At 32.0% G+C, this 12716-nt stretch overlaps 2 protein-coding genes across 2 annotated transcripts in view; one reads left to right on the top strand and one right to left on the bottom strand.

The window, feature by feature from the left end:
- Positions 1–503: 503 nt before the first annotated feature.
- On the top strand, positions 504–8754 carry LOC146528436 (facilitated trehalose transporter Tret1-like). The gene is made up of 7 exons (XM_085203543.1): positions 504–1206; positions 4427–4582; positions 5313–5515; positions 5736–5922; positions 6278–6666; positions 7017–7128; positions 7466–8754. Exons 1-7 carry the CDS (start codon positions 1155–1157, stop codon positions 7747–7749), a joined length of 1383 nt encoding a protein of 460 aa, XP_085059669.1. The 5' UTR covers positions 504–1154; the 3' UTR covers positions 7750–8754.
- LOC146528435 (ABC transporter G family member 23-like) overlaps positions 8517–12716 on the bottom strand; it is a 58284-nt gene continuing 54084 nt past the window's right edge. Inside the window, exons 12-16 of the mRNA XM_085203542.1 lie at positions 11712–11815; positions 11122–11204; positions 10616–10769; positions 10137–10335; positions 8517–9908 (exon numbers count right to left, since the gene is read on the bottom strand). Coding sequence (XP_085059668.1) covers positions 9694–9908; positions 10137–10335; positions 10616–10769; positions 11122–11204; positions 11712–11815 — 755 coding nt within the window. The 3' untranslated portion in view covers positions 8517–9693. The remainder of the gene's footprint in view (positions 9909–10136; positions 10336–10615; positions 10770–11121; positions 11205–11711; positions 11816–12716) is intronic.

Here is a 12716-nt window from a genome sequence, read left to right as displayed (position 1 = left end):
TAAATTCGGTAATTACATACAAAATTATTCATCAATTTTATTTGTTTACGGTTACTTTAGTTAAGGTTTTGATCCTAAACTAAAATTTATCAACATTTGAAAATGAGAAATATACAGAATTATATCATTAAATAGTATAATTAAAACATTTATTAAAAACAAAAGTAAACCAGCAAGCTGTAAACAAAGAAGTGTCGTTAATAAGTTGCAACTTTTGTTATATATAAATGAAGCGTATAAATATGTTTCTAGAAAAATATAAATGTTAATTTAAAATTTCACACTCATTCAAATATCTGCATGTGTATATACAATATTTGTATTGTAATAAAATGGTTTTTAACTCGATGTTTTTCCCTCATGTAATTAGGTAAGGCCGCTTAAGAAACTACTTTATCTACTTTCTGTACATTATAAAGACAAGATCGTGCTTTGTACTGTGCCGAGAATTGAAAAAAAAATATATTTATTATTATTAAGCTTCACGGTGTATCCCGCACACAGCAAGGTAGGCACAGGGAACCTAGTGTTAAGACATTCCGTTCCCCACTTTCTGCCGAATTCTGGAGGCATTACGTGTTGAGGGACAGAACTCAACGCCGTATATGTCACTGCCAACAAATTTAATTGCCGTTCAATCAACGGCCTAGCATCTTTTTAAAACAACAAAGTGGCTTAGATGGAGGACGTTTCTTAACTTGCTTAGCCTATTTCGGCGAACCTTCTGATCTTGGCGGGAGGTCTCAATTTTAAGCCTAAAATTTCTCGAGCCAATATCCCGAGCGGGATAGACGTGTTCCCGCTTTTCGCGAATTAATCCATGTATTTTCAGAATTGTTTTTTTATTCCGTATGTTTTTAACAGTTTTACAGTCAGATGATAATAATTATTTCTCACAGTTTCTGAATTCACTTAAATACACTCAAATTATTTGAATTGTGGGGATTATTGTTATCTTTGTGCTAATAACCGTTTTAATCCTTAGAACATTTTGATCTTTCAAAGCGGTAGGTGGGTAGCATGCTTAAAAATATATTTTTTTGTAACATTATATTATTAAAAAATGTATTTGTAGGTAGTAAAATTTTAACTGCTATAAAACAAGGAAAAACAGAAAAATAACATTTTTCTGGTGACAAGTGATATTTGGAAAAATGAAATTAATACTATCTCCAGTGGTACAACAATATGCACTTGTTGTTACGGGTAAGATTTTTTTATATATTTTCTTAGATATTTACGAATTTTTCGCTTAGTTTCCGAGACATTACGTATTGAAAGGCAGAACTTAATTTCGCATTTTGCTTACCAAAGCGAGGAAATGAAAACAATTAATCGTAAACTACTACAAAAATATTGTGAAAACATAAAAAAATAAAAATATATACATAGTAACTACACATGTGTTAACTTAAATATAATTTACATAACAAACACTAGCGACCCAAATGCGGCTTCACCTGCTTTAACATGTTGTTATATAATAGTCAAATAATCATATTTATAATATTAGTAGGATTTGTAGGGTAAGAGGCCAGTAGTGGCGCACAAAGTGTGACTGTAAACGCGACTGGTGGTAGAAATGAATTCGACGGAAAATGGGGAACGGAGTGCCTGTGCGGGATAAAGCGTGAAGTAAAAAAAATACTTGTATAACCAAATCTTACACCTTGTTATCTCTATCGTATATCGTATATTTCCTTCCAGAACAAAATACAGTAAAGCTACTAAAGTTAAAAGAGGGTAGTTAGAGGTTTTAGACAAAGATCTCTAAAAGTACATCTTGAATTTTCCGACCACATGAAGCGTCATTTTCATGGTGTCACCTGGTGGTGGTGGTTCTGTAAATGTAATCGACCTCTTTTGTTTAGGAAAAATATATTTTAATTAAACAAAGAGGTCGATTACATTTTATAGTAAAATTATTGCGAATATGAAAATTATTAATATAAAATCATTACACTTGTATAAAAAATTGTTGTAAAATATATAAACATTGTATAATATATGTAGCTTCTTGAATCTAGTAGGTACAGTGGGTAAAAAAAGTATTTGCACACCTAATTTTTTTGAAGTTACATCTAGAGAAACACAGAATGATTTCAGTTAATTATTGTATTTAATAGCTTAATCTATATATATTTAGAATTGATTATTAAAAATTCTTAGAAAACAGAAATAAAAAAATTAGATGGTAAAAACACCTTTTTTAAAGTCAAATAAGTATTTGCACACCAACCGTTCCCTTGATACAATGTTATTCCCGCGACATTTTGTCACTTTAGGTAAAATGTGAACATTGTATGTATACATGAGAACATCGGGAAACGTATTCTAATAACGAGACATTTGTTTAGTGTTCAGAAAAAATCTTGAAGCCAACATGCCGAAAGAATTTGAACTGTCGTTATCGACGCGTGAAGAAATTATTTTACTCCGTAATGAAGGTTGAAGTTATCGCCAAATCGGGTCAAATTTAAAGTTAAATTACTCGTCTGTGTAGTAAATTATAAAAAACCGATAAGAAATGGGTAGTGTTGAAAATAAGGAAAGGTCCGTTCTTCCGAAGAAGCTCAGTACGAGAGAAAGGCGACAAATTTTAAAATCGGTACAAAATAAACCATTTACAAGCGCTCAGAGCTTAGCAAATGATATCGCGTCAAGATCAGGTAAGGTTGTCTGTGCCCAAACTGTAAGAAACCTACTGGGTAATGGTGGTCTTCGTAGCAGAACAGCGAGGAAAAATTCTTTCATAAGTGAGGCCAATATAGCAAAAAGACTAACTTTCGCGAAAGAATACTTAAATACCCCTTTAGAATTTTGGTACAATTTTATTTTTTTCTGACGAGAGTAAATTTTATCTTTTTGGAACGGACAGACAAACATTTGTGTGGTGCAAGCCAAATATTGAACTTCAGGCGAAACATATGCATAGTACAGTCAAACATGGCGGTGTTCTTGTGATGGTTTGAGGCTGCATGACGGCAAATGGTGTGGGAAACTTGGCTTTTATCGAAGGAATAATGAAAGCAGTAGAGTATGGTAAAGTGTTGCGCGATATTTTGTCTTGCAGCGCATCGAAATTAGGCGTAAGTGAGACATACTACTTTCCTTAGGACAATGATCCTAAGCATACTGCTATGAAAACCTAAGGAATGGGTGATGTACAATGTCCGTAGAATGATGAAAACTCCGCCATAAACGCCAGACATCCACCCAATTGAAAATTCATGGCTTCTGCTGGATTAAAATTTGAGGAAAAATTTTTTAAATAAAAATGATTTGAAGGGTGCTTTGGTGGAGAAATGGGCTCAAATCTCGATTTAAACAACGTCCAAATTATTGAAATCGATGCCAGGGAGATTGCAAGCCATCATTGATGCTAATGGAACGCACACAAAATATTAAGTGTCTTTTCTTTCATTTATTATTGATTTTTTTTACAAAATACGTACAAGCCGGTTGGTGTGCAAATACTTATTTGACTTTAAAATATGTGTTTATACCATCTCATTCTCTAATTTCTATTTTCTGAGAAATTTTATTAACCAATTCGAAATATATATAGATTAAGCTATTAAATACAATAATTAACTAAAAGCATTCTGTTTTTTTGTAGATGTAACATCAAAAAATTAGGGTGTGCAAATACTTTTTTTACCCACTGTATATAAAACACTTAAACTATAAACGAAGTAGTAAAATAATACTTTTGCTTATTAACATTAGTTTAGATTATTTGATAGAAAAACATTTTTGCCTGTTAACTGTCATTTTCATCTTTAGCACAAAGGTACTAAAGTTTCCTGTCTTTACCTATTAATGTAAATTTACCTTGAAAAAATGATTCAAAATTATCAGTGTATATATTTTTTATTCTAATACATTTATAGTGCTTAGATAAGATAGCATAATTATTTTAAAGGCTAATTCCTAAGTAAGTAGTAATATATGAATTCTCTTCTGATAACTTTAGTTAAAGGTCATCTGTGTAATTTTAAGGTTTTAATTTTAATATGCTTCAATTCAATAGCTGAGAGGCAGAGGGAAGCTGTTAAAGATACTCCGTTATTTTAAGATACATTCTGTTCCCCATTTTCCGAATTCTGAAGACGAAACGAAAATATTAAATGTTCATTTTCTCCTGAGTAGATTTCGGGCCCAAACATGTTTACATTCGAACATACATCTAGAAACACCCTTCTACCCTTTTTTAGGAATAGTACCAGTTTCACGTTTTTTCCAGACAGAGCGAACCTAGTGACAAGATATTCTGTTCTTCATGTTCCGCTCAATTATCGAGATTTCTATTGTAGTGTGTTGGAACTTAACGCTCCATTTTATTTACCAAAGTTACCTTGGGATCTCACATTTAAAGTCTCACTTCGCCACGACGGGTCCTATTATATTATATATTATTTTTTAGTAAACTTTGCTATTTTGGCTACTGGTATCAGCATCGGGTGGCCGTCACCAACGATGGTTAAATTAAGAAATCCACTCGAGACGCCTCTTGAAAGACCAATTACAGTGGAGGAAGGGTCATGGCTCATTTCCATGGGTTATTTAGTGGCTATATTCAGTAAGTTTTCAATCAGTAAAATCCAGGACAAAGGCGGTCGTATCGCTAATTCGAGACAATCTATGGTTAAGGAAATTTGTATAACGATAAAGAGATTAACAAAAGTACATATTTCCTCTATAGCTTTTTCTCGCACTAGCGGACCCGGACGCGGCTACGCCTGCTTGAAATATAAGAATATAATTTCTATAGAAATATAATTTCAATCTAGATGAAATGCTAAAAGTGACTATTATATTTATTTTCATAAGGATAAATATCAAAATGATGCGGTAACGCACGCGGTCGCGTAGCGACGACGGTTGTTATTAACATGGCAGAATAAATTACATGTCAAATTAGAAAGTAGTTTAATTTATTAGTATATATGTGTAATATTATATTATATAGCCCATAGCACTTCTGAAGAATGCAGCTTTCATACAAAACAAAAACAAAGTAAATCGATCCAGTAGATCCAGAGATCTTAGCGTTCAAACAAACAAACAAACAAACAAACTCTTCCGCTTTATTATATTAGTATAGATAAAGCAGATTATTTAGAGAGACAGACGCTGTTTTCTCTGTTTTTTTTTATTGATTGCAGCAAGTGAGGTGTAAACCCATAACCATCAGTCATGTATGATCAGCTCGAGGTTCCCCAATCAACACGAAAAAAAAGGATTCCTCAATATACTACTTTTCACATTGCCCGGAATAAAAAAAATGTATTCTATAATTCGTTTTTCAGGTAACTTTACAGGTGGAATATTGCTAGATAAAATGGGCAGAAGGAATTCAATCCTACTAATATCAATACTGAAACTTTGTACGGCGATTATTTTGATTTTCGCTAATAAAGTGTGGATTTTTATTACCTGTCGAACACTTATGATTGTAGTCGATTGTTTCGTGATGATTGCGGTACCAATATATGCTTCTGAGATAGCTAGTGTAAGTATTTATAGTTTGTATACATTTTCTACTTTTTGTCCATTTTTGCATGTTGAGTGGTGGAACTTTCACCGCACTACAGTGAGGAAAAGAAAATATCTCGCTGGAGTAAGAGCTAAGCTTGTTGCTTAATTAGTTTTTACACAGTACTTTGGAAATCCTACCATTAAAAATCTACATAACTACATAGGTTAATGAGATTTTTTTATATTATTTCCAGAAAGAACATAGAGGGTCTCTAGGCACATTACTACAGTTATTCTCAGCGATGGGAATACTTTTCACGTTGTCTATAGGCCCGTTCCTGCCGTATAAGACATTTAGTATTGTGTTTGCGGGTGCATTAATTGTGTTATATTTACCATTGCTGGTTTTACCGGAAACACCATTTCATCTATATTCTAGAGGTATTACAATAATAATATATACTTTTCTTATGATAATATATTTTTGACTAATAGCTTAAGGGGAGCAATCCCATAAGAAGAAAGAAAGAAATAAAGAGTAATGCAATCTTATGAGTTTGCGGTCATTATTTTGAAATGTTACAGTGTTAGATTGTAAAGGTGATGGTTGTAGGTTCAAGTCCTGTTTAGGGACATGATTTTTTTTTATTTCCCTTTTCTAGTAACGCAAAGGGCGAGGTACCAATAAGCTGAACGTTGAACGTCAATTAGTTCAGTTAATCAGATATCTACGATGGATAACCAAATGTACTTAACAAAACAAGTTACATGACTGACTGTCGTTAAATCTTTCCAGGTCGCGTAGACGAAGCTTTAAAAGTACTAACTAAATTGCGTAACTCCGAAATCATAGCAAGAGAAGAAATAGAAGAATACAGGATTTCTAAGAACAAAAATAAGGAAAAAATTAACAAAATGGCCTTATTTATGAAAAAAACTTTTTTAAAAGCATTAGCTTTGGGAATATGTCTTGGGGCTGGCAGTCAGTTAATCGGTATAAATGCAGTTATGTTTTACTTACAAACTATAATGGAAGCTGCCAATACAATTGTTCCACCTGAAGTAGCGTCAGTTATTGTTGGAGTTATTCAAGTAGTGGGAAGTTTCTGTACAAGTTTTATTACATATAGGTTTGGACGGAGAAGCATTTTGCTTTTCACCCTCGTTGGTATCTTTATTGGTATGGTAAGTTTATTTATTTTTTCAAATTTTATTCTTTGTTAAATGAATTATAGAGACACGTCACTTTATTTTTCAGTTTTTGTTATAGAATTTTGATTCCTAATTATTTTAACGTACCTTAATCTTTAGATGACATTGTGAGAGGTCTATGTACTGTGTAATGTACCTAAGTACATTATTACAGATTCTGATCTTAATGAACAAAAAACGACGGCCTCATAATTATTTTATAATATTAGTACTGTAATTTTGTTATTTTATAGACTGTGATAAAATAAGTTTTCTAATAAATTAAAACAGAAATATAACAATTAATTCAAATATTTCATGTCCCTAATAAATTGTATTTTCAGATGGGACTTGGGATATTCTTCAAGGTGTCTGAAGTAAACGGTAATGTGACCGGTTTAATTAACTACCTACCAGTTACGTCGATGGTTCTCATCATAATTAATTACTCGATCGGTAAGTTTCCATAATAGTGCTAAAAATATTTAACGGTAATAGAGACTGTGAAGATGCAGCGGCACAGCGTCTCACAGGATTCCCATCCGGGGGATCGGATCCATGACCTTTATTTCTTCGCTTTGGTAAGAATAGAAACTGTCTTGGAAATTAGGGGGTGAGTGGGAATCGGAGTGCCATAACACTGTATTTTACGGGGCATATAGGGTGAAATTCATGAAGACTGCGTTTAATTCTATAATGTATACATACATTTTTTCGTATATTAATAATTATTATCATAGTTTTCAGTATATGTATATTCATATTATTTTACATATATTCATTATTTTTACAGGTATTGGATCTCTTCTATGGGTAGTTGCTTCAGAATTATTTGAGGGTCCAGCAAGAGCGGTCGGATGCACTATCAGTATCACTTCGGCTACTGTAACAGTTTTCTTATCCACTAAATATTTCGCATCAATGTTACAGGCGTTGGGACCAGCGTATACTTATTGGACTTTTTGTTGTGTTTGTGTTGTTTTCTTTACTATAATAGCAATTTTCTTACCTGAAACTAAAGGGAAAAGTTTTAGGGAAATTCAAGTTGCTTTGGGTGAAAAAAGAGAAGTAATATAAAACAATTATATAAATAGACAAAAGCTTAAACAAAAATAAAGTATATTATATCGACATAGATGTGTCAGGTAACCTTAGCCATGAATGTTGAATAGTATTTGAATTATTTTTATCTATTTTTAGAGTGCCTAAATATAAAAGCATAAAAAATATAGAATAATTTACTGTTATTTTAGTACAATTTAGGATCGTAGTTGATGATATAGTAGAATGAAATTAACTGTATTTTTGTGTGTCATCTAGTACCTATAACATGGTAATGTAATAATGTTATGTAAAAAATATTTTTTTTATAATTTCCTTACTTACATAAATATTTTAAATATTTAGGCTGACTATATAAAAAAAATAAATAAATGAAGCCGTCGTGGCCACAAGGATATGGTTGTAATGCGACGGTCGTTAATTCCATCCACACTCGAGGGAATTAATTATTATTAAATAATATTTTAATTTCTTTGCTCGAGCAACATGGTAAAAGTCCGGTGTTAAGTTCCGCCACTCAACAGGCAATGCATTTCGGCGGAAAGGAGGGAACAGAGTATCTCAACACTAGGCACCCTCCGCCCACCCTGCTGTATGGCATTCAGCGTAAAGCTAATTTATTTGTTTTATTTTTTAAATAAAAAAAATATAAATATTATGTAATAAAATAAACTATTAATAAGAATAACTTATTATTCATTTATTTCTTAATCAATATTTTAGAGATCCAATTAATTATATATGTAGTTGATAGACGGTCTGAATGAAAATATAATACAAAATATTTAAAATGCACTTTATTTTACAAAAAGCCTTGAACATACAAACAAACTAAATATAAATCACAATGATGCTCGACGCTTATCAACTAAGGCTTTGATAATACAATAAAGTATACTTATATAAGTAGTCCTAGTCCATATTTCCAAATTCCTAATAATATAATAGAAATTGTACCTACCTACCGATAAATCCATATTTTATTTTTAATTTTTTCATTTAATCATATAAAAGAAACATATTAAAGAAAAATCTTATAATAATCATCATTAAATCGTTCTTTAATATATTTATTTGTATTTAACAATTTAATGTATAATTATTAATAATATATTGTACAGCCAACATAAAAATAATTTCCTTAATAAAATCATCACCAATTATTAATATTCTAACTTCATTTGTATTTCATTAAAGTCTCATAAACTTTAAATATATTAAATTCTTTAACCGTTAATAAATCGTGGAAGTTTCAATATATTTTAAATTTGTAACTTTTATTATATGATTAACAATATTTTACTTTGATGTTAAAAGTTAACTCATTTCTATTAAATATAAAAGTAAATTCAATTCCTTTTTCTATTAAATATACCTATATAATAATTTGTTTAAAATATATCTTACTTCACCTTTAAAAAAGTATGATAAAGTCAGTTCCTATAAATTTATGGAACATAAAGTCATACAAACATTCATACATACATACATACATTCACAGTTACATAACCCGTAGGGAAAAATATATATTTTTATAATATTATCCTACTTTTGTTTTTACCTTTAAAAATTGCAATTCAATAAGTAATATATAATATAAATTATTTTCATATTTTATTATTAAACAATAATTATTGAATTCATAATTACATCACATTTATTAAAAAATATATTTTAATTTATAATATGAACAAAAAAATCACATATTTCATAAAATTAAAAAAGATTTTTTTTTATTATAACAATAGTTATACTACTTGAGCAATTGTAAGTTATTAATATTTTCATTAAAAAATTTACAGTCTTCTTTTTTCTCATACTCTAGCTCTCTAGCATGACGTTAAAAGAGAAAAATGATGGTAAAAACTCATATTAAAGTCTCCACTATACTAAAAATAATTAAGTTAAATACATACCTACAGGCAAACAAAATTGACACTGACCCATACAAACAAAAAACTATGATTTTCTAAATCTTAACCTCAAGAAACATAACGCTAAAGCACCTACAATCCAAGCGATAGTAATAATGAACCCGTAATACACGTCAGGGTCCATTATAGTGGAGCCTTTCTCCATCATATGGCGGAGTGACTTAGCTGGTACTGTGAACGGCAGAGCGAAGGCAACGAGACGGAGTATGTTTGGCATACCTTCTAGTGGCCAGATAATACCTGCGGATAGAATGGTTTCCTTTTAGTTCGAGACAATCTTGGCAATAAATTTAAAACCGCACATTTCGGGGTAGGCATTGAAGGATCTGGGGACCCAGAGTTAAGACACTCCGTTCCCATTAAGATACTTCTGTTCTCTATTTTCTACTTTGATACTTGTAAATGAATATGTTATATAATTACTATCATATAAATATTATTTATAAGAGAAATATGAAACACACTTACCACACAACAATATCATAGGGTAGAAACTACCCGTAGCTATAAAGAAGGATAACGTGTAACTTGAACATAAAACGGAGAGGAGGAATCCGTAACACATTCCTCCAAGACCTTGAAGGAATAAAAGGGAGCCGATGGTCCATAGAGACCCTCTGTAGGGCAAGTTGTATCCTAAATAGGATACTATCATCATTTCGAATGTCTGGAATTGTAAAGAAAAAACTATATTAATAATAGTCGCAATTCATTCAATTCAAGGCAATATAAGAAGAAATATTTTATAAAACATATATTTTTTTATAAATGGGTAAAAATACATTAATTAATAACATTAAAAATAAACTTTTTTTTTAAATTATCAATCTCGCTTGCAACAACCACACTCCTAATATTCTCCCACTCTCTGCAATTCTCATGGTATTACATCTATCTCGCACACACCTACGAAGCCCCCAATACGCTATACTCTCCCTCTAACCCACCTGCAGCAGTATAACAAGTGACTGCAGCAGAACATGCACTTGCAGCATCTCGCTGGGGCGCACACCGGCGACGGCGCTGCGCTCCCACACGCCCTCGAGGCGGTCGGATATCATCAGTGTGGACGTTATTATGGCCGCGAGGAAGAATATTATACTGGAATTTGTGGAAAAAATATAAAATTATAAAAATGTTATCATTAATATAAAATATAAATGATGCCGTCTTGGCGCAGCGGCACAAAGGTGTGACTGTAACGCGATGGTTGTGAGTTCGATCTCCATTCGAGGAAATGAAATATTTATTTACATTTATATTTTCATTTCTTCGTTCTGGTGACGAGGTGTTCTGCCACTCAACACGCAATGCCTCCAGAACTCGGCGGAAAGTGGGCAACGACGTGTTTTAACACTGTTCATGTTATGTTGACATGTTCCGTCTGTCCACCCTACTGTGTGCGGGATACAGCGTGAAGCTGATAAATATAAGTGACAATTAGTACACTCACGTGACCATCACACCTGGTGCCATGTACGCTACCACTTCCGCCTCCATTGTACCATATATAGGCTCTTGGAATCTTACTGGCATCTAGAAAAAAATATAAGTTATACAGAATGTATCGTCGGTTAAATAAAAAAGCTGCATAATTCAAACAACACAAATTATACAGTAGGTAAGGGCGTTCAAAGGTCCATTTTAGTTTTACTTTTTCAATTTTATAATATATTTTTTCTGATATTTTAATATTAATATGTATGTTACATGTCCGTCTTCGCGCGGCACAAGCGTGAGAGCTTAAGGGGTTTGGTTATGGGTTCGATTCCCACTCGGGGGAATAAAACATTTAATATTTTCATTTCATCGCTCTGATTACGATATAATTGATTACGATTACGGCAAGGTCCGGCAGTGAGTTTGGCCAGTCAACAAGTAATGCCTCGAAAAAATCAGCGGAACCTGGAGTGTGTTAACACTATGTGTTCCCCTCTGCCTACTCTACTGTGTGCAGGATGCGTCGTGAAGATAATTTATTTTTTTTAAATATAATTATTAATATCTCTATCATTTAATCAATTTCATCTCTCCATTCCATACCTGTACAAGGTCTTCGTTTTTCCCGCACGCCATCATGGAGCGTTTCGCGAACTTTTCATACGCCTTGTGCATTTGCATTTTGATGAAATTCGACAGTTGATAGTCTGAAAAATAGACGTACAATCTATACTAATCTATACTAATATAATAAAGCGGAAGAGTTTGTTTGTTTGTTTGTTTGTTTGTTTGTTTGTTTGTTTGTTTGTTTGTTTGTTTGTTTGTTTGAACGCTAAGATCTCTGGATCTACTGGTTCGATTTACTTTGTTTTTGTTTTGTATGAAAGCTGCATTCTTCCGAAGTGCTATAGGATATATAACATTACATTAGACATATGTACTAATAAATTAAACTACTTTCTAATTTGACATGTAATTTATTCTGCCATGTTAATAACAACCGTCGTCGCTACGCGACCGCGTTCGTTACCGCGTCATTTTGATATTCATCCTTATGAAAATAAATATAATAGTCACTTTTAGCATTTCATCTAGATTGAAATTATATTTTTATATTTCAAGCAGGCGTAGCCGCGTCCGGGTCCGCTAGTCTATACTAATATAATAAAGCGGAAGAGTCTGTTTGTTTGTTTGAACGCTTAGATCTCTGGATCTACCGGTCCGATTTACTATGTTTTTATTTTGTATGAAAGCTGCATTCTTCAGAAGTGCTATAGGCTATATAATATTACATTACACATATATACTAATAAATTAAAGTACTTTCTAATTTGACATGCAATTTATTCTGCCATGTTAATAACAACCGTCGTTGCTAAGCACCGGTTTGCAAAGTTTCTTTGTTGTTTTAAGAAAACCTTATAAAAATAAATATAATTTATAATATTTAATAAATATTCTTATAGTTCAAGCAGGCGTAGCCGTGTCCGGGTCCACTAGTATTATATATGTAGAATTTTATGAAGTAAAATAAAACAAACACAATGTCTTTCGAGTTTACGTGACGTCTCCAGTAGAAAGCAGATTCAAATTCCGTTTTATTTAAAA

Source organism: Heliconius melpomene, chromosome 19 (genome assembly GCF_056956725.1).
Source record: "Heliconius melpomene rosina isolate 202511_hmr_F chromosome 19, ASM5695672v1, whole genome shotgun sequence".
Lineage (NCBI taxonomy): Eukaryota > Metazoa > Arthropoda > Insecta > Lepidoptera > Nymphalidae > Heliconius > Heliconius melpomene.
The sequence above is the reverse complement of the archived record's forward strand: the minus strand, read 5'-3'. Positions and strand labels throughout refer to the sequence as shown.